This window comes from Aulonocara sp. 'chitande type north' Nkhata Bay, linkage group LG23, assembly GCF_057382095.1.
Source record: "Aulonocara sp. 'chitande type north' Nkhata Bay isolate Kocher_YH1m ecotype deep benthic linkage group LG23, A_spYH_male_GT1.1, whole genome shotgun sequence".
NCBI classification, from domain to species: domain Eukaryota; kingdom Metazoa; phylum Chordata; class Actinopteri; order Cichliformes; family Cichlidae; genus Aulonocara; species Aulonocara sp. 'chitande type north' Nkhata Bay.
Genome location: NC_141365.1, coordinates 41,561,093 through 41,582,768, shown reverse-complemented (window position 1 = coordinate 41,582,768; position 21,676 = coordinate 41,561,093). Strand labels below are relative to the sequence as shown.

The window sequence follows — 21,676 nt, the reverse complement described above, 5'->3', positions numbered from 1 at the left end:
AATAGTTATTTAAACTGTGATATGCAGATCTGTTTGTTTTTGAAACAAATGGAGGGGGGAAAGCTAATTATAAAAATCTAAATAATGAAAAAGTGTGAGATTAACAACACATGCAGCTCCTGGTTGTCCAGGATTGTCCTCGCGGTACAGAACGGTTTGAAATAAATTACTGCTTTTATTTTGAAGGCAGCTGCTGTGAGAGTGTTTGAAAGATGTGTTTCACACTGTAAGGATGTTATTGTTTTTAAACGCAAGCCAAATGCACTGAAGTGAAGCGTGTTGAGGATATGGATAATGCTTGAATGAAAGTTTAAAAAGTGTTCCTGCAGAGCAGAGAGGACGGTCAAAGGTTTGGTTTTGGAGCGTGAAGGAATTTACTCGACTTTACCAACTTTAATTTTCTACATGAACACACTTGTTTGTATTCTTTTCTTCTTCTTTTTTTTTTCGTTCAGGTATAGTAAACACAGGTTTAAGTGTTTTTGTAACTTGAGTCCGAATCACAGAAAAGGCAGTAACTGTGATTACTGCATAATCTGAAAAATACCTGGAAAATAACACACACTTTCTTACACACACACACACACACGCAAAGCATGCATTCTCATCTATTCTTTTTTTTTGTTTTAATTTGTTGTGAATGTTGTACAACAGCATCAAAGTGCAGAAAAAAACAAGGTGGCTGCTTTTAGAGGACATCGTGAAGAATGGTTAAATCTGCTCATAGTTGTAAAACAACTGGTTCAAGTCTGGTGTTAAGCTGGTTGGCTTACATTTGCATCTCGTGTGATATTGCAATATACCATCACAACCTATGGCATGTGAACATAGCTGGTATTGGTTTTTGTCATCCCAAAAAAACAAACTGTTTTCCTTTTTCTTTAAGGAAAAAAAAAAAAGCAAAACAGCTTTTAACGTGTTTACTTCTTCCTTTAAGGAAAGTCTGGGCTCTAATTAGGAGACTTATCATGACTCCATTTCACTTTGTTTTTAAAATTTCTGTGAATGCTTGTCAGATATCTACTGGGAAATAAAATCACATTGTTCTCAAGTTTAGTCTCTGCATTTTTTTTTTTCCAAGTTCATAGTTGATTTAAAGTTACAGAAAGAAATCGAAGCTGCTTTAAACTAAAAGTGGATTTTTATTCATTTATTTGATTTCACAGTTATGTTTCACCGCTGAATCCTGCCGTTGGTCGGCTTTGGCCTCGTTCTGTTTGCCGGCGAGTTTACTATGGCAATGGCAAGTGATGAGCAAAAAAAAAAAAAAGTTTAAAAGGTGTCAAACGGCAAAAGGAACTCTGATATAGTGAGTTAAGAGGTTCACTGCTTAATCACAACAAATATGTTCTATCAGAGCATATTTTCATCAACATAATAATTAAGCTCACCCTAAAAAGATACTGCAAATACAGGAAAGAAAACGAGTACAGAGAAAGGAAAACACACCAAAACAAACAAAAAAAAGGCACCTCTGAATCTTCTCGTCCTCTGATAACAACGTCAGATCCAAACCAGAGTCAAACATCCGTTACAGTACAGACAGAAAAGGGAGTGAAACCAAAAAAACAGCTATCTTTACAGCTCTACAGCATCCACACAGCAAAGTGCCTCCTCCTCATGTTCTCCCTCACAATGGCACTCAAACCAGAAACTGTACATGAGAAATGACACTATATATTAAAAAAACAACATCAAGCAGTGTGAAAACAGCGATCAGCTTCAAACAAATTGAATCACCATTATTATTTAAAATCATACAAAGTGCTATTAGCCACCAGCAAAGAGAACCAGTGATCAAAATTGTCATTTTCTTTTTTCTTGTTTTTAAGATTTTTGTTTTTAGTCAACAGTGACTGAAATCAGTTTGTTTTCGAGACCTGCGAGTAATTTAGAACAGCACGGATGGGCTCGGCCTTTAGACCGGCAACGAGACTTGTTCCATGTTGGTGTGACACACTGAAGCGACGTTGGCCTTTTGGACTGTATGCAATCCAATCCCCTCAGCTTTAAAGTGAAGAAACAATCAGTGACTTTTAGCTCGCACAAATGAAAATCTGATCAGGGCCATAATAGATGTAAACATAGGGGAGAAAAATAAAGATCATAGAAATTTAGAATCCACTAATCTCAAATGTGACCTAATATGACACATTTTTCCTCGTAAATTCACGTCTCAATAAAATCACGTTTAATGTTCTTAATTATATCAGATTACTTTAGTTTTTCCCCTTAAATTTCAGAATTACTTGTAAATTAGTAACTTCATGAGTTTTTCCTACCCAGTCTGCTACTATAATTTTTGAAATACAAAGTTGTTGTTTTTTTTCGCTCTTACCGCCTCCTCCCTTAACTATTATCTATAATTTTTTAAGCTAGAATACCCCAATACACTGTTGTGGCCTACTGAGCTTTACCATTGTCATTTGGCTAAAAAAAAAATTGCTTTTACCGATGACCAAGAATGCATTGATTAAGATATTCACGCTGTAAATATACTTCACCTGGTCCTAACCAGACACACCAACATCCTCACCACACATCAACCAAGAAAACAAAAAGTTTTTTTTCTGGTTTGCAGCCACTGCTTTTAAAAATTTACAAAATTCATTTGCAAGCAGAGACTAATAAGATTAAAGAAAATGCTCATCCACCCGGAGGATTTTGGCTGAAGCTTTTTTTTAAACCCCTGGTTCTCCCCCAACAAGGCAAATCAGCTGCCTCCAACACCATGAGTTGTGGCACTACATGCTACAGATGAGATAAAAAAAAAATACAAAAAAAGATCAGTGATTAAGAACTACTCTTGCACAAGTTTTTAATGAACTGACAAAGAGGGAAAAAAAACAAAAACAAATGACGTCTCAAAGATTTTTTTTTTTCAAATAGAGTAACCATTATTGTTAATGTGTTTTTTTTCTATGTCTTCCTATTAATAAAAAGTTGAAGTAGAGGGCAGGCAGCAATGCTTCTCTAGGAAGCCGGTTTCTTCAGATCCCTGATCTGTTTGATTAGGTAGGTCTTCTCGTCGTTGAACTGCTCGTCGTCCGTGCGGTCCTTCTGGAAGTTGCTCAAGAAGTCGATGAGTTTGGTCTGGTTCTTGAGCAGGATGTCGATGATGGGCTGAGTCTTGTTGGGGTTTGCTACAAACACCTTGGGGAAACAAAAAAAGGACAAAACGGGAGGAAAATTCAATTCAGTTTTGTTTTATTTATACAGCGCAGATTGACAACACCAGTCACCTCAATGTGCTTTTTATTGTAAGGTAAATACCCTACAATATTAGAAAGAAACTCCAACAATCCGACGACCCCCTATGAGCAAGCACTTGGCGACAGTGGGAAGGAAGAACTCCTTTCTAAAAGGAAGAAACCTTCAGCAGAACCAGGCTCAGGGAGGCGTGGTCATCTGCCATGTCCGGTGAGAACAGAGAGTTTAATTACTAAAGACTAAATATATTAGTGGTGTATAAAGCAGGGGCGGAGCGTGGGGGTGGCTTACTGGGCTTAAGCCCGGGTTGTTTTGTCAGAAGCCCGGGGTCTTTTGGAGTGTAATTTTTCATAGTTAGATGCCTGGCTGACAACTGTATAAAACAAAAAGTACACACAATATTCGAAGCACACAGTGCACACTGTGGGAATTTACGACTGTGCGTGAATCCCCCTGATATTGGTATGATCCGAGCTCAGGCACTAAGCGACTGAGCGAGGGGGCGGGGCAGCTGCTGCCTGTGTGCGCTGTTGGAGAAACGGAACCAGCCATACTAAGGAGAGCTTAAGTTTGACCAGGTACCAAAGCAAATCATTCGTACCGTACAAATAATGTAAATATGACGGTGCATCACGAAAGATTGATATCAAACTGATCACTTGACCAATATTACGTTACTTGCTCTTCAAGTGAATCAACAAATGGCGAAATGAAAAGCCGAACAAATGCTATTTTTTTTAGAGAGTCTTAGCTTACGTGTGTTTATTTCATATTTTCAGTTCTTACCCTCCCCGACTAAATCGGTTTCAGTTATGTACTGAAATATAAGAATGGACATTAGAGGGTTCTTTCAAAGAAAAAACTCAGGTAAATGTTATTTTATATATTATGCTTTATATGTTGTTCAGTATATTTCTATGCAAAACAAGAGGGATTTCAGTACACAGCAGGATGTTCACATTTGTAACCAGATATTTACACTTTAGAGATAAAACATAAAACATTTTTACTGTCCATCCATCCATTCGCTTCCGCTTATCCTTTTCAGGGTCGCGGGGGGCGCTGGAGCCTATCCCAGCTGTCATAGGGCGAAAGGCGGGGTACACCCTGGACAGGTCGCCAGTCTGTCGCAGGGCAGTACATTTTTACTGTACAACATCAATTTAGAGTAAACTTTTGTTTTAGATAAATATTGAAATATATTTTGAATTAGTTAAATGTCAGAATAAAGAGAGACAGAGCTGTTTATTTTTTATCACTTTCATCAAACTTAGGAGTACATGTACACGAAGTTTATTGTTAATTAATAAGAAAACTCCAGACGATTCCATTCTGAGCTGAAGAAGCTTCTGATAGGTTAGTAGAGTCCATGTGAGTAAGTTGGTGGCACAGCTGTGGATGCATACAAGGCAAAACACAGAGCCTGTTTCTGTGACATGGGAACATCAAGAGATGTCAACCAAAACACCAGGAACAGAACTGTGGAGCTCCATAAGTGTGGCTCAATCTGAATACAATTTGGTGCCATTTTCAATTAAGAAATACAGATAGGTTCTCTCTCTTTCTTAAATTTAACAAATATGTTTTTATATTTATCAATCTAAAAAAATAAACATTTAGTCTGATTTGATCTTACAATTAAAAAAGTGTTTGTGTTTTGATCTGAAGAGTACATAAATATCTGGTTTCAACTGTATATTTGATGATTGTCAGCACAAAGAGGGAGAGAGAGGAACAGAGAGGGAGAGAGAGGGAGATGGAGAATGAGGACAGAACAGAGATGAACAAGAGCAGGTGAGACACACATGTTAGTCAAATGGTCCTTTGCCAAAAGTATCAGCGTATCATAGGTCCTCATGTATCTCGTACCTAGTGTTTCTTTTTAGGTTTGTTATTTTTCAAATTATAATAATTATATAAACGTTTCTCAATCTAAATATTGTACTTTGGTAGAATTAAAAAAACAAGTGTAGTGCAGGTCTATGATGATTTTTAGTGCTACTATCATCTAGTTCTGATTGTGGTTCTGTCTTGGTTAAGTCCTCAGTAGTCCTGATTTTGAACTGTTGTAGTCCTGTTTTAATTCCGGATCAGTTCTGGGTCTGGTTGAATTGGGGTTTAGTCCTCGTGTCTTGATACAGCCCCGACTTTGTTCTGCCTCGCTGCTTAATTAAAAAACTAGTTTAAGGTGTCCTGCACATGTGATATATATTTTTCCCTATATGAAGTCCCACATGCATACTACCCTTTTGGGCTAAGCCCCAGGTGTTTCAAATGTCTGGCTCCGCCTCTGGTATAAAGAAAGTAAAACAAGGTGAGTGAATAAGAAATGCTCAGTGGATCATGGGAAGCTCCCAGCAGTCTAGGCCTATTGTAGCATAGCAAAGGGAGGATTCAGGGTCAACTGATCCAGCTCTAACAAGATTTGTCAAAAAAGAAAGTTTTAAGCCTAATCTAAAAAGTAGAGGGAGGTCTCCCGAAAACAAACTGGGAGCTAGCTCTACAGAAAAGGACCCTAAAAGCTGAAGGCTCTGCTTTTAAACATCGTAGCAATCACAAGTAAAACATCGACATGAAAGCAAAGTTTTCCATTAGGCTAATATGGTACTATGAGGTCTTTAAGATAATATGAGCCCTATTATTCAAGATTTTATGTGAGAAAGATTTTAAATCCAATTCTGAATTTAACAGGAAGCCAACGAAGAGGAGCCAATATGGGAGAAATATCTTCTCTCTTTCCAAATTTCTCATTAAATGCATCTGCTGGTTTTTTTGTTTGTTTACCTTGAAGACGTGGAAGGCCTCAAACTGGATGTTGGCACTCTTGTCTCGGAGCAGATTCATCATCAGCTTCAGGTTCTCTGTCCTGCTGATGTACCGCGTCATGACCGTGAAGTTATGTCTGTCCAATAACAGCTCTCCCAGAAGCTGGAGGGGGGATCAAAGTGACAAATTATTATTAGAGAGGCCAGCTGTGCAGACCCCGTCCCCCAAAAAACCCCCAAAAATCCCATGAAGTCTAAGTAGGAATTTAAATCAATACAGGTCGGAGACAAACCTTTAGAGACTGTCGCTTGGTGACGTAGTTCTCAGAGTGCAGCAGCTTCTCATAGTCTGCAAACACCTACAGTGAAAAAACAAAACGCAGCAACAATCTGAGATCAAATTTTAAGCTTTTGGGAAATATCTATATGGACAATACTTTTTCCAAACAATATCTGATAAATGTTGTAAATAGAGGGCTTTTCCACCAAATGGAAATATGAACGCAAAGTTTATACAGCGCCAAATTACAACAGCAGTCGCCTCAAGGCACTTTATAATGTAAGGTAAAGACGCTACAATAATCGAGAGAGACTACACATGAGCAAGCACTTGGCAACAGTGGGAAGAAAAAAAAAATCATTTAAACAGGAAGAAACCTCCAACAGAACCAGGCTCGGGGAGGGGCGGCCATCTGCCATGACCGGCTGGGGATGATCACTGGTTTAACATGCCCACTCTCCTGTGTTTAGGATACCTTTCCATTTGCTTCCTAAGTTTAACCTGGCTCATTTCCTTTGAAAACATTAGTGCAGAGTGCTGGTTTAGCTAACTGGGTTTAGCAGGCAACCCATATGTCATAAGGCTAATGCAAAGACCTGGGTTCAAATCTGACCTTGTTTATAGTGGCTACTCTTCCAAAGGCCGTTCGTTGATCCCCAGCTCTTCCACTTCTAAGTTTCCTTTAGCGAGACACTGAACCCAAGTGAACCCTGATATCCATGTAGGATTGCCTGTGTGTGTGACCATTAATGAAAAAGTGTCTGTGGATGCAGCTTCTAGTTTTAAAAGTTGCAAAGTGCTTAGGCGATAAACTAGAGAGAGTGCTTACCAACCTGAAAAGCCACGCAGTGCAATTATTTTGTTGCAACAATTATTCAAAATTGCCAAAACAGTTTGGCAGCACAGTGAATCAAGAAGGTTGTAGGTCTGAACCTGTCCAAAGACACACTTGTTGGGTTAGCTGGAGATCCTAAAGGAGCTGCTGGTGTGATGGAAAATGGTTGTTGTGCTCTTTGTGGACTTAATAATAATAATAATAATAATAATATCAATAGATGTTGGATTTTTGATTTTTTACATTCTGCTACTTCTGTGTCAAGCTGACCTTACTAAATGAAAAGCTCCACATTCTCTTCCTATGCGTAATCTTTCCGATATACCACAAGTTGATGGACGAGTTATCTTTTGCACACAATGTTCCGAATGTATTCTGGGAGCATGGCACAACTAGTCTCAATAAATATTCTAGACTTACAATTGCTCTTTCCTTCCTGCTGTCTGTATGGTTGTTTGACCTCTTTGCAAAGGTAAATAAAACTCAATAAATGAATTAAAATTTAAAAAGAAACCTGGTTGTTTGCATAAATTAGCACCAGATGGCTGTTAAAACATCTGAACCTAGATGAAGACAGTGCTATCGCTTGGCTTTTGAATGTATGGCTGCATAGGGTCAAACACGTACTGTCCGGGTGATGTTTAAGTAATCAGCAATCAATATGATGAAGGTGCTTTTGAATCAAATATTAGATTATACAGGACTTTATCATTTATGGGGACATATCTGATATCGTGAGGTAGGAAAAAAGGAAATCTGAAATGTAACAATAGCGTCTGTATAAGTTACAGAATATTTAAGTAAGAGTTCCAACAGGAAAAGGACTTGTGTAGTTTAGATGAATATGTTTATGCACACTCTGTAGCTTGGGAAAACTTGGAGACAAGTATCAACGCTTATCTGAATGTAGTTATTTTAAAGAAATATCTGCCTGTGTGTTTTAGGTTGAGACAAATGCATATATGATGGAGAAGTTGTTTAACTCTGTGTTTGCACATGGGTAATTTGGCTTGTTAGTATATTTTCTTTTAGCCCAGAAGGCATCTAATGAGATCGATTAAAGCAAATGAAAATACTGCACTGCATCCAAAAGGACAAGAACTGCCTGGACCTGCAAAAATGTAACATATGTAACTAAGAGGAAGTGGATGAATTAGAAGAAACCCCAAACCCTAGACACTTGACTTGAGTAGATCAACACATTGTTATTACAGTGTGTTATTTGTGCAGTCATAGGTTTACCACTAAAATAATAATAACAACAACAGATTGGATTTATATAGCGCTTTTCAAGGCACCCAAAGCACTTTACAATGCCACTATTCATTCACTCTCGCATTCATACACTGGTGGAGGCAAGCTACAGTTGTAGCCACAGTTGCCCTGAGGCAGACTGACAGAAGCGAGGCTGCCATATCGCGCCATCGGCCCCTCTGGCCAAAACCAGTAGGCGGTGCCCAAGGACACAACGATCAGGACAGAGAGCCCGGGGATCGAACCGGCGACCTTCCGGTTACAGATGCGCTTCCCAACCCCCTGAGCTATGGTCGCCCTAAAATCTAATGAGTATGACAAATTCTGGGTTTTTTGTGGCTTAGCCTGATCACTGACTCTACTGAGCCGGCAGTGACATCTCCTGACAGGCCGTCGGCACACATGCTGGGTGAAAAGGTGGTTTTGTGTGGGTTTCTACAGGCTGAGAGCCCTGGGGGGATCCTGCTCGTGAGAGGGGCTCCTCTGCCTAGAAATGTTGAGGACACAGAGCAGAGCTTTGTATCGAAAGACGTTATGACATTTAGAGAGGCTGTGCAGTTTTCCTATAAATTTACGTTTTTTGTTTTTTAATCTGCCTTCACTGCCAGCTCATTCAATACTCTATCACAAGGCTTCGTGAATGCCTGTGTGTGACTGGGCCAGTGAGCACTGCGGTGACTGATACCTGATCTCGCTGTGCATCCGTGCAAGGTTTCCTCATGCAGAGTCATTCAGAGCAGTGGACAGTGTTTGCAAACAGAGCTCAGTGACTGACCTCCGTGTGTGGTTTAGGTTAACGATTGCTAAAATTCAAAATAGCAAGGCTAATGTGCATTAATATGTGTGGTGGCTAACAACCATCCCAGACTAATCTCTTCTCGGGAGCTGCAGATGTGCAAATGTGTTTGTAAGTCGAAGCACTCACAGCTTCGTAGTTCTGCTCGAGGAATTCGGCCACAAGCACTTTGTGTCTCGTCAAGAGGTCCTGTGGACAAAGACAGAAAAATGCATCTTAGCTGACGGATTCAAATGTTACCGAACACTTTTTACATACATACATGTATGTATACACTGTACAATCGCACGCTGCCCAAAATTTGTCTCCCGTATTGGATCCAATACAACCATCAGTTGCTCGGAAAAAAAAAATGTATTCCCCAAATGTTGCCAGAGGTTCCTGGAGGTGTTTACTTTCCAGTTTTAATTACAATCATCACACTTCAAAATAGCTGACAAGTTAGCGTCACATGGTCAACGGTCACATGTCTGCAAAAATCAGCATAAGTTAAGACTTTTCCTCAACAAAACATGAAAACAAATTTGCCTTTTCTAGGCCTATGTGGGGAACAAAAATATCAAATTCAAATGACACTTGTGTGGGATGTTGGTTTACTAAATCCAAATCCAAACACTGTTGTCAAAGTCCAGTCTGGCTCTAGTCTAGCACCTGACCTGACAGCCAAAAGAAGAAGAAAGAGAGTTACCTTAAAGGTGGCGAATGCGTCAGAAGCAATGTCGAAGGTGGACATCTCCACGTAGTTGAAAAAATTGTGGAAATGCTCCGAATGGAGAACTATCTTGGCGAGCGGCTCGTGGCGGATGCACTCCCTCAGCATGATCCCACAATTTAGCGCCACCTGGGGCATCTCGTATCTTCAAACACAGCAAGAGAGAGAGAGTAACGCATCACCCCCTCCTCGTCATAGAAGCCATATTTATTGTGTTAAGACGCCATTAGGTTGAGGACAGCACGTGCACTGTGTGTTTATCTCACCCTTTCAGCAGTATGAAGAGGACCTCCTGGTGGGAGCAGAAATATTCAACAGTGGGGCTCCTCGTCCCAATCTGCCTCCTGAGGATGTTGTTGAAGATCTGACACACGTCCTTCTTCCCCTGGAAACACACGTAAAACTGAACTAACCACATAACAGCATCTGTAACATTTAGCACGTTAAAAATTAATTAATTGTGTACAGTAGGAAAAAAAGTTGTTTTAAAAGCAGTGCTACAACCTAAAGTAACTTAAATTTATGAGTTGGAGTCAGAGGAGGCCTGTAATGGTAAGAAAACTGTACAAGGTTTTTAAATACACCATCAAATTTCATTATTTTCACTACATCTTGCAAAACTACAGCAACAATATGCAGCATTTCTTAAAAAGTCTAGAAGAGCTGTTAAGTTTCCTCTGCTCATGGATGTTTATTTTCTATCACGTTTCTGTGTCAGCTTTATCACAAGTGTGCTTCTGCAGCACATCTGTGATACTTTCTTCTGCTTACCTCAAAGTCTATGACCTGCAGGTTTTCTACCAGCGCGATCAGCAGGCCGCTGTTGTACAGCTCCTGGGCCAACTGGGCCACAGTCTCGGTGTGGGGCTCCTTGTCATTGCTTCCATACAGGATCTCTTTCATGGACACCAAACACTTAGACACCTCCTCAGAGGCCTGTAGAACAGAAAACTACAGGTGAGGAAGGATGGAGGCAAAGAAGGCATCATTTAGAGGAATAACATGTAGAAACTATCATTAGTAAAAGAGAGCGTGAGCTTGAATTTGGCTTGTAACTCTGATTCTTTGATCCCCTGTGTGCATGTGTGAGAGAGTCTTGACAGTGAAGCGTCAGAAGATGACAGGCGCAGGCTGTTTCGCGCTCCCACCCTTGGGGCCTCTTGACACCCATTCACACACACACACACACAGACACAATCAAATAGATTCCTCTACCTTGTCTGTCTTCTTGTCCTGTTTGACCAGGATGGCCAGGTTTTCCTTCAACGTCTTGACAATGTCGGCGGGACTCTTGTGTGATTTACCAAACAGCGGCATGATGGACACGTGTGCACACGCCTTTGGGACCTGTGAAACACAGCAATCAGTGTTAAATGTATTGTTTATTGACTGATGAATCAATTCAAGCTACAATAGAATAGCCTGTAATTATAAAAGCTACGATCTATTTTTACCAGACTTGTAAAACTGCCAACGTTTCAGTGCTTCCCACAAACGTCAGTTTACAGTGCTGCTTACTGACAAAAATGCCACTTTTAATGTAGTGCATTACAGAGATGACTATAAAGTTGTAAGTGCCCTCTTGTGGGCAAACAATATACTGTGCTCACTTTTATTAAATATTTCTATTTGATTAAATATGAATAAACCACTATTTTCAATCATTTTTCCAATATAAATATTCCAAGAAGCATTCAGAAGCTGCACCGATTGTGATTCCAGCTCCAAGTTGTGCATCCCAAACAAGCAAAAACATTTTTCAAGGCAGGTGCGTAGGAGAGGTACAACGCAAATAATTTGCCACATGAAGGGCACTGAAACGTCACGAATAAATGTATTCCTGCGAACTGCAGCCGTGTGTCTGTGGAAACCGTCATCACCCTGTACTGCACCTACAAGTCGCATACAGATCTTTAGATGGGCTGATGACACTGTGTTGACTCACGGTGTAACATTGTTCTTGCTCCATCTGTTTGATATGAAAAGATAACAAAAATGCTGCTGATAGGGAAGTAACAATCTGAGTAGTCTTCTTCTACCGTTGAAAAACATTCCAACACCATATACATGTCTAGAAGTCAGGTTGCTACACATCTGACAGCCTGTTAGAAATCATATTATGGCAAGAACCAATCAGCTGAATAAAGAGAAACAAGAGTCCATCAATACTTGATCAGTAAATCCGGAAAACTGCTAAAACTTTGAATGTGTCCCAAAGTGCAGTTGCAAAAACTATCGAGGTAGGTATATATAGTCAAGTCAGTAGTTTCTGTAATTTAATAACAGTTTAAATAATCTTAAGATTCAAAAGTAGGGGAGTCCAAACTGCACCGTAACATAACATCTCCGTCATATTATGACACAGCCAGTTCCTTTTTGACTGATCTTATAGTTGGAGCTGGACCACATGAACTCAACCCATTCCTTACTCGTGCTGCTGCAGTCGTTCCCCATTCAAAACTTTTCACTGCTGTTGCATTTACATGCTACTGTTGCACTGTTTTGTCCAATCAACTGACTGTGGCAGATACCAGCCCCTCCCTCAGCTTGCTTCTGCCAGAGGTCTCGTCCTCCCCACCATCACCTAGTGCTTCTCACTCAGATCTTCTGATTGTTGCGGTCCTCATTCTTATATTATAGTGTCTTTAGCTAAAAATACAACGTGCCTCGGATCAGCTATTTGTTGACATGAACTGCTATCCTGTCTTGAAAGAAAATAAATCAAATAAATACCTGAGCATTCAGGATTAAGCTTTAGAATCAAACCTTTTATGTTTTTTAACCACTAAAAACAGGGCAATGTGAGCAACCTGCTGTTCAAACATTCAGTCTATGAGGAAGAGGAAAAAGTTGATTCAAATGAAGGCGGAAGGGAGCTAAATCTGCTCCTTTTGGTCAGAGGATGAGCTATGATGCAGGACAAGGTGAATCATGCGAGGCTTCTCTAGTAAACACCAACAAAATACAGTATGGAGCTGGTATGGAGCATAGTAGTTCGTTCACGTCCCTTGAGTTACATTAGTTACTCTCATCTTGACAGCTCAAGCCTGTATGAAACCGACAATTCTAGTTTATGTGCATCAAAGTAGCAAGCTGTGTTTTGCCCTATTACTGCCAGAATGTCAATCATGCTACCAACAATGCTACTAGCAATCTGTTGCAGCCACACTGCGCACTAAGCTGACATTGTACATAATGCCAAGCACCTTAAAAGGACTTTCAGCATTTGCTCCTTCAGTCACAGGTTTACAAATATAGCTGTCAACTGATGGTTTTTAAGCTAAAATACCAGGAAAACAACACATAAATATACTTGTTGCTGAGTATATCGGGTAAGTTAGAGAGGTTGTCCACAATGCTCTGTGAGCATATTAAGGGATCCAGGAGGCAGCAGTGGCCTTCAAAATCCAGGCCAGGTCAGGAACAGCCACAGAACTTGTGACTGCTAATCCTCATCTGGGAATGTAAAAGGGCATTAACCCTAACTCCCACCGTCATTCCTCCCTCCATCTGCTCCATCCTTCACTCATTTCATCCTCTCTTTCTTCTCCTCTTCACAAAACACTTCTGCTCCTCCCTTCCCCGTCTCCTCGGCCACTGGCTCACAAGACATTCATCTAGAACTGATGCTAGCAGCCAAATTGTCTGAATGTTAAAGCCTCCTTCTACACTATACATTGTAAAGCATTCACAGTGAACAGGTAAAGTGACCGTGTCCATGGAAGTCCTTGGAAAAACACCTGCAGTGTTTTCTGGAGGAGAATATTGCTTCAGCTGGACCTACTGAGCTTTTATTTTAATTTGTCCTTTTTTATCCTATCTTGTATCTCTACAGTTATAATGATGAATGTCTTTTTTAAACATGAACAAAGTTTAAAGTAATGAGGTCAGTCTGTGCACAAGTAATCCCCCTGAGCCAAAAGCTCAGGTTTCAGACAGCTCTGAGCACTGCATTCAAGGCCGTTTTCATAAATCCATATGATGCTTCTGTGAGCACAGAAGCCACGCCTACCTATTCATCAAACCTCCTGTTTGATAGGGATAACCAATCAGAAGAAAGTTGTCTTAAAGGCAGACAACATCTTTTGGAATGAACTGAGAGGCTACATCAAGGCTTCGACAATGCAAAATAAAGCTTATTTAGAACTGAGTGTAAGTGAATATACTCCTTTATAATAAGTTGGAATAAAAGTATGAAGCTTGAGATGAGTATAAGTTCAAATGAGCCCGTCTAAAGCACATTAGAACAGTAACTCATCTCTGGAGACTGCCGAGTGTCACATACTGGAAGCTTAAAGGAGCCTAAAACTTTAAAGCATTGATGCCTGATATGACAGAGCCTTATGTGAGACATACAGCTATGGATATTTATTTGACTTGTTGAGACTGTTTATTAAAAAAGTTTCTGACTTAGGTCATCTGTTTTCTACCCTCCAAGGGAAAAAACAAACCTCTCCACAGAGCTACAAAAACCTCTTTGACTTGTTCATTATCAAATACAACAGGAAGTTCCCTTAACCAAGTTCACACACACACACACACACACACACACACACACACACACACACACACACACACACACACACACACACACACAGTATCAGTTTCTTCAAACGCCACTTAGCCTGGCAGATGTGTGGGCCACTTCAAATCACAAGACCAGGAGAATAAAGAGCTGTGACAGTAAAGGCTGATTTCCCCTGATGATCGTAAAACAAATCCGTGTAGGTGTGCTGACAGAGTTATTACTTCAATCCTTCCCCTATAAAAACACGTCTAATTACATGACAATGCATCCACCATGCTGGCCACTTACGGCCAACTTACATTTCACAGAGTTGTCATAAAAGGTGCCGACTGTTTACAGCTGCTGCAGATCCTGGTGCGTTGTCGCAATAAGAAAAGTAAGCTGATGCATTCCAGAGGTATTTGAGCAGAACAGTGAGTGCTTTCCTCAGACTGATAAAAGGTAGGAGTTGAAAGAAACATTGAAGGTAAAATGTCATCTTTCACATTATTCAGGAAAGGGGAAATTGCACGGGGGATTGGACGCCTGCAAAAACCAAACAAACAAACAAACAAACAAACAAACAAACAAAAAACAAAACAAGAAAACAGCCTGGATTGGAATCACAAGGTTTTCACCTTACAAAAGGAAATCTCAGCTGACACAGCCCCGCTCAGCTATGTTTGTGTTCTGTGTGACTGATTTTGATTCTTTATTCGGAAGCAGTTGAATCACAGAGAGGGGACACCGCAGTGACATGGAAAATAATACCAACCCCTCCGTGAAAAATGTTCTTCTGCTAGCTTATGTCATTTGAATACCAAGGTGTGCAGTGGGTGAAAAGGGAGCTGTTTTAAAGTCCATCCAGGAACAGGTGACAAACATAACAAGGCTACTTGAGTTTCGCTTTATCTTTCGATGACATCATGACGGCAAAACTTTAGTCAGGTCAATATTTGTCGAAGGATAAACTGGCAATGAGGAATTGCTCATGAAAAGAGGGGAGCCATGCTTGCAAACAACGCCTTCCTGCTTTTCTAATCTAATCACACTGTAGGCGAGTGCGTCAGGTAATAACCAGTCGAGCAGTGCTCCCAGTCCGGCCTTGTTCCTGCAGCTCTAACTAAGTGTTTCTGATTATTAAAGAATACTTAAAGGGCCCCTTTTAATCATTTAATAACATGTCTTTTGAGTCCTGGAAAGCTTAAGCAGCTGATTACTCTGAAGTCTTCATTTTCACTTGCACCCTTCTTAAGACTGACTAAATGTTATGTAATGGAATTAATCTTGTGCCTGCTGGGCTCGAGCGCACACTGCGAGCTGCTCAGCTTAGGTATAAGCTTACCTGAGATGTTCCTTGTTGCCCCAAATATGAATTTTTCAACTAATCGCAAGCAATCTAAATGAGCTTTAATCCAAATACAGATGTACAGAATATAAGTAAAGGTTACCCAGAACAGGGAGTATAATTTCAAAAAGATTATGAGGCATTATTTCAACAGTCAGGTACAAACATGTGCAACAGGGTTAATAATGCTTGCATCTGTCGTTGGAGCACAGCAGTATGTCCCCTTAAAACAGTCTTAAGGAGTTAAGGAAACTGGACTTCTTTTTGATCTGATGGTAAATGAGCCATGCCTTGACTCACATCTTGTCTCATGTGACTCTTAATAACTTTACAGGATGGGTCAATGACTCTGAGGACCACCTCCCCAATGCCACTAGGTATTAAACATCTGGGACTCCCCATCGGTTTTAGAGCTGAAGAAGCTTCTTGGATGAGAGGTCAAACGTCTCCATAAACCAAAAAGACATTCAGCTGCCTTCATTAGTAGCGCTTAAGAGCGCCACGACCTGATTGGCTGAGAACCTACACAGACATGCTTGCATTCTTGTTCTAAAGGACTGGCACCCCCATTTAAACTTGCCTATGTAAGCAGTGTGGTTCAAACAGCGAGTGAATTCCTTTAAAAGTATTAGAGGTTTTATATAAATGTAAATAATTTGCACAGACTCCCACAATTCATCTCTCTTCATCGCATTAGGACACCAACGGAGGACCATAAATCCTGCATAAAACAGCATCAGAATCATCAATATTTTAGGAAGTAAATAAGGCGATATTTTAATGTTTCTACTGCTACTCCGTGAAAACAATGTATCCTTTAATTTCTCTTTAGCAATTCTTTTATATAGTCTTGTAACTGCAAGGATAAATCGCTTAACTAAACAGTTATTTTTTTATATTATATACATTTTATATTAAATCTATAATTTACTGGAAGGCTCTTATTTTAGTAAACCAATGAATGAAAAATACAAATCCAATTGGCTGTTCATTGTGTAGATTCTTTGGCTGAATAGTCAGTTCACTTTAAGAAAAACATAATCTTTAGAGTTCAGTCTGTAGTCTTTGATATATTTGCCTGTCCGTTTGCTACATGAAAACTATTTGTTCAGCTTCAGTCCAAACTTATATCACATGCTCTAAAACTTATCAGATCCCTGCATTATGTTCCTAAGGTACAAACCAAATCAAATCGGTATAGTATGGTATAATACAATAAAGATTGTCATCAGGGGTATGGCTCGTCTTGTGACATACAGTATCAAAGTATACTGATAATCTAATTATGTTAGGACCTGACAGAAACAGGCCGATTGCCTTCTCGTGCTGCCTCACTGACACGATATTCAGCCGAGTGTAGACACAGCACCGAGCGACGGCACATTCTCGCCATAAGCAGATTTGTCTTGGGTTATCTGAAAGGATGACCTCTGCTGCAGACATATGGGCCTTTACTGTCATCCTAACACCGCTGTGCTGAGGAGTCACTCAGTACATTTGATTCAACTCGCTTCTTAATGCACTACATGCATATCTGACTGATCAAAGATTTATTTGTTGTGTAGTTGCAGTTTTCCTGAACTATGCAATCCGTTTGTAGACCACTGAATGTTTGATCATTGAACTGCAGCTCTTATGAAAAATGTCTCTCCTCACTATCAAAGTATGGATTCCCTCAAGGTTCAATACTAGGGTGAACTGTATTTTCACTATAATGCTACCACTTACAAATTGTCTAACTGATATAAAAGTAGAGCCTGACTGATATTGGATCTTTAAGACCACTACAGATATCATTATTTGGTCATTTTGGCGTTTTAACCACATCCTTTAATTGTTAGACCTTTACCTTGAAATTTTAAACACTATGAGGCAACTGTTGTTGTGAATTGTTAATATCACTGATACACAAACTACCATTAACGCTGTTATTTCCTCTCGGTTAGAGTACTGCAAAGGTCCTTTAATAAGGTATATATCAGAAATAAATAATAAACTCTAGTTTACATAAAACAGCAAAAGACAGAAAAGCAAAAATATTGATCAGATTTTTAATGACTCTAGCTGATTTGTTTCAAATTAATTAGTAGAGTTACTCTTAATTGTCAAGCCTTTAATGGGCTAACCCCAGAAAATATATCAGAACTGCTGCCCACTTACGAATCAGTGCTTCAGGCAGATCCCCAGGCAGGAACTTGCTCTCTTTTAAACACTAAACAAGACCGAACAGAGAAACTATTAGTAATCACTTTTAAATAATTTGTGTCATATGGCAATACATTAAAAAAAAAAGACTAACAGTCATATTAGTCATAACTCTCTTGGCACTGCCCTCATCAAACAGCTGCCTTTTGCAGCGCTGGATTATAGTAACATTCACTGTAACAAACTGCATGGCAGTGGGCGGCTCTGATGACTAATCGGTGACATTCCAGCGCAGCAAGATAGTGATCCACGACAGGAGCTGGAGAGACGGTGACGTAGCGATCTGTCACACCTACAGGCCACTCAGGCGGCAGAAGAGGGAATACAAGCTGGACATTTCGTGGCTTGTGGTAAGACCAGGGGGAAGCAGTGGGGCAGCTCGTCGCACACTTGATAATTTGTTCAAATAAATTAACTTTGTGCTCAGGAATTCTTGGCAAATTCATTTAATTAAGCCTAGAAGTTTTCTAACAATGCGAAGAATCTACCACAGCCTTTCAATGAAGGAGAAAGGTGACATCCTATTATTTTTGCCTGGAATGTGAGTCATTCATGGTGTACTACTAACACATGCAACAGGAATGCAAACGCTGAAGGAGGAGCAGCAAGGACAATAACCCGCTCGTTCAGCATGAATTATTGCTGCTGGCATTAGCTAAGTGATTAACATCAACTGCAATAAATCTGACAAAGCATTGACTGGAAGGTTCACGTCTGACGAAGCTGGAACACGTCTATCAGTCGTAAGATCAGAGTGAAGACACACAGGTTGTAGTTTATAGCAGCACAGTTTCAGGCCTTTTTAAGTTAATTTGACAAAGATGGTCAAATTTCTCAGTCAGCATCCTGACCGAGACTATCCAAGCCAGGGCTCGAACCGGCAACCTTCCGGTTACAAGACGAACTGCCAACTGTTTGAGCCACGATCTAATCTATGCCCACCTCCGACTACAAAGAGTTGTTTGCTTCAATTATATTCACAAGGAAAGGCGACATGAAAGACCAGACATCATCAAGCAAAATCTCACTTACAAAGAGATTGTTAGGTAGGACCAACCTGATATTAGTTTAAACTCTGATCCCCAACTGCACTTGATGCACTTCAGTGAAGCATACAGGGCACATCTGTAATATTTAAGACTGACTTAGGTCTTTGTGCTCTCAGTGGTTAGCACTTTCTGCATGTCCAGCTGGAGGAAGCCGGCGTTATCAAGAATGGCTGTGAAAAGCTACTGCAATACTTAAAGTGGGGACTTTTTTGTCAGCAAGGCAAACTTTCCTTTTCAATCACATTTACTTCCTTACGGGTGGCAGACACTAACCTAAAAACAAGCCTGAGCATTTGATTGGTGGATCTACTGAGAAGCAAGACACAGAGGACATGACAGCCAGGCTAGATGGAGTCTTTATGACTCACATGGACTGCTGGTAGTCAAAGGTAACAGTCTGAGAAATCACAACTATAATGTGCAAGTTTTTTATTCAGGACAATATGAAGATTGCTGTACTTAAATGCAGAGTCATTACAGGTTAATACTGCAATCAAGTGTGAAATAGCTTATATGAGAAGCTTTTACCTTGAGATATCAAGGCCAGTGGATTTACTCATAATGTAAAGCATATATTGTAGTCCGCTTTCAAATTAAAAGCACAAGAGTGAGTCATGAAACGAGACTGTATGGAAGACAGACACCTTTGTGAAAGAATCTACGTCAAAAAGTGTTGTATAGCATCAAAGATAAATGTAGGGCTGGAACTAGCAATTAAGGATGAACCAAATTATTAGGAGAATGCAATATTTTAAAAATAATGTATAAATTTCGCTAATATTGTTTTGTTTCATTTTTTGTTGTTATTTATTCTTCATTCAGTGTCAGGAAAACAAAATAATCTCTGTTCCAGATTATCTTACTAGATTTAAAGTTTCTGAGCTCCTTATCACACCGTCTTTGAACATTTATCTGGCACAGACCTGATCTGATACAGCACATAAACATTGGCCAATGCCACTGGGGAACGTCATTTAATTGCTCGTAGGTTACTAATGTCCATGCGATAGTATCAGTGCAACTATTATTTCAACAGACATTTAACTTGTCAATCATTTATTCACTTTGCAAAATAACTACCTTTTAAACATGAATAATTATGAAATTCAGGCTCTCTTTCCCTATAGTTAGCCTTTTGTCCTGCTCTCTTCTCTTTCCTATCACTCCCAGCTGATCACAGCCCCCTCCCTGACCCGGGTTCTGCCAAAGGTTTCGTCCTGTTAAACAGGAGTTTTTTCTTCCCACTGTCACCAAGTGTTTGTCCATCAAGGGGTTGTCTGATCTTTCCCATTTGTAGGATCTTTTCCCTAGAATATAAAGCACCTTATGGTTGTTGTTGTTGTTGTTGTGAATTGGAACTATTGGCACTATTTAAGTGTCTTTGTTTAAAAGCCATATGATAAAATGAAAGAAATAAAATAAAATTTGCCAAAACTGTGATCTTGATAAGGTTTATAGCTGCATAAAGCAGTGACTCAATGGAGACTTTATGACTAGCATTTTACTTTGAAATCCAAACCCGGAAGTTGGATTGTGATCATTCGGGTTGACCTGGTCCTAGTCGTTTAAAGTAATAAAGGAGGGAGGAGGGGGGGGAATAAAAACAAAATACACACACTGTAAATGAACTCCCGAGGAATTAAAGACCTCGCTAATTACCCTCTTTAGAGGAATAAGAGCTTATAACGCTGACAGCAGTAAACAGCACATAAGGCCGCATTAACAGTCCCAGACAATGTGATTTAACAAGGCTACACCCCTCTCGCCTCCGGCCAAACTCCCCTCTTTTTTGTTTGACAGATTTCCAAAGCTACCCACAGTTGTCTGCATCATCTCATGAACAACTGCAGAAAAGGACGTTGGGGCTCTCTCATGCATCAACATAACCGACGTTTCAACACCGACTTAAGTTACAAAGGGCAGTCATATTAGGTTATCTGAAAGCTATTGCTCTTCGACAGTAGAGCCTAGAAATAATACTTACAGTGGGAAGATGTTTGGTGGGGGGATCTGTAAATGTCTTGACCGCTTCTGTCCCGGTTCACAGCGCAGCCGAAGCTCCCAGATAGACGCCTGTGCTCACGCCAGGGCTGTTTGTCGACACAAAAGTCGGCTAAAAATGTGTACGAAACAATTTAAAATGTGTGGAATCTGTTAAGAAGGCAGTGCTGAATTCCATCTGGTCGCGTTCCAGTGTGCTGCCAAGTTAGCAAGAACGGAGAGATTAAGGACTTCCCGATTGCGCTGTCATAGTAAAATAATCGGCGGCCCCTTGTTTCTTTGGAGGGTGGAGGAGAAGCACGATTGTGCTGTAAAGTAAAGTGGACGCCATCGATGGAGTAATTTAAATAAGGCTGTATTTATGAATTCAACCAAGAAGTCCTCTATTGCATCGGGGCTTCATAAAAACTTGTAATTTGTAGTGCAACTCGCGTCACTTCCTGTGTGCCTCACGCTTGCTAGCTTGACAAATCTGTATCTTTCCAGCCGCGGCTGATTCTCGTTCACATCCTCCGACTTCAAGCGCTACTTACGGCCTTGACTGAAGTATTACTGCATCGTGTATATTCACAAAAGCACATATTTAATACAGTTACCAGGAAATACATCTGAAAACTACTTTGGTGACGTAGGGTTTACGTGCAAGACGGAAATTAAGCAGAAAATAGACCTCAAGGTCGGCAGCAGTACTTATTGGAACGAACCCTAGACTGA

At 40.1% G+C, this 21,676-nt stretch overlaps 1 protein-coding gene across 2 annotated transcripts; it reads right to left on the bottom strand.

Moving 5' to 3' along the window:
• Nucleotides 1-577: 577 nt before the first annotated feature.
• cab39l (calcium binding protein 39-like) lies at nt 578-21,597 on the bottom strand. 2 transcript variants are annotated; one of them, XM_086282407.1, is made up of 10 exons: nt 20,946-21,597; nt 17,868-17,919; nt 11,068-11,199; nt 10,624-10,788; nt 10,119-10,237; nt 9,829-9,997; nt 9,270-9,329; nt 6,269-6,334; nt 5,995-6,138; nt 578-3,153 (listed from the first exon to the last, which is right to left on the bottom strand). In XM_086282407.1, exons 3-10 carry the CDS (start codon nt 11,167-11,169, stop codon nt 2,974-2,976), a joined length of 1,005 nt encoding a protein of 334 aa, XP_086138533.1. In that variant the 5' UTR covers nt 11,170-11,199; nt 17,868-17,919; nt 20,946-21,597; the 3' UTR covers nt 578-2,973. The 2 variants fall into 2 exon arrangements, with proteins under 2 accessions (XP_086138533.1, XP_086138532.1); XM_086282406.1 differs by lacking the exon at nt 17,868-17,919 and having other exon boundaries at nt 20,946-21,595.
• Between the last annotated feature and the right edge of the window lie 79 nt (nt 21,598-21,676).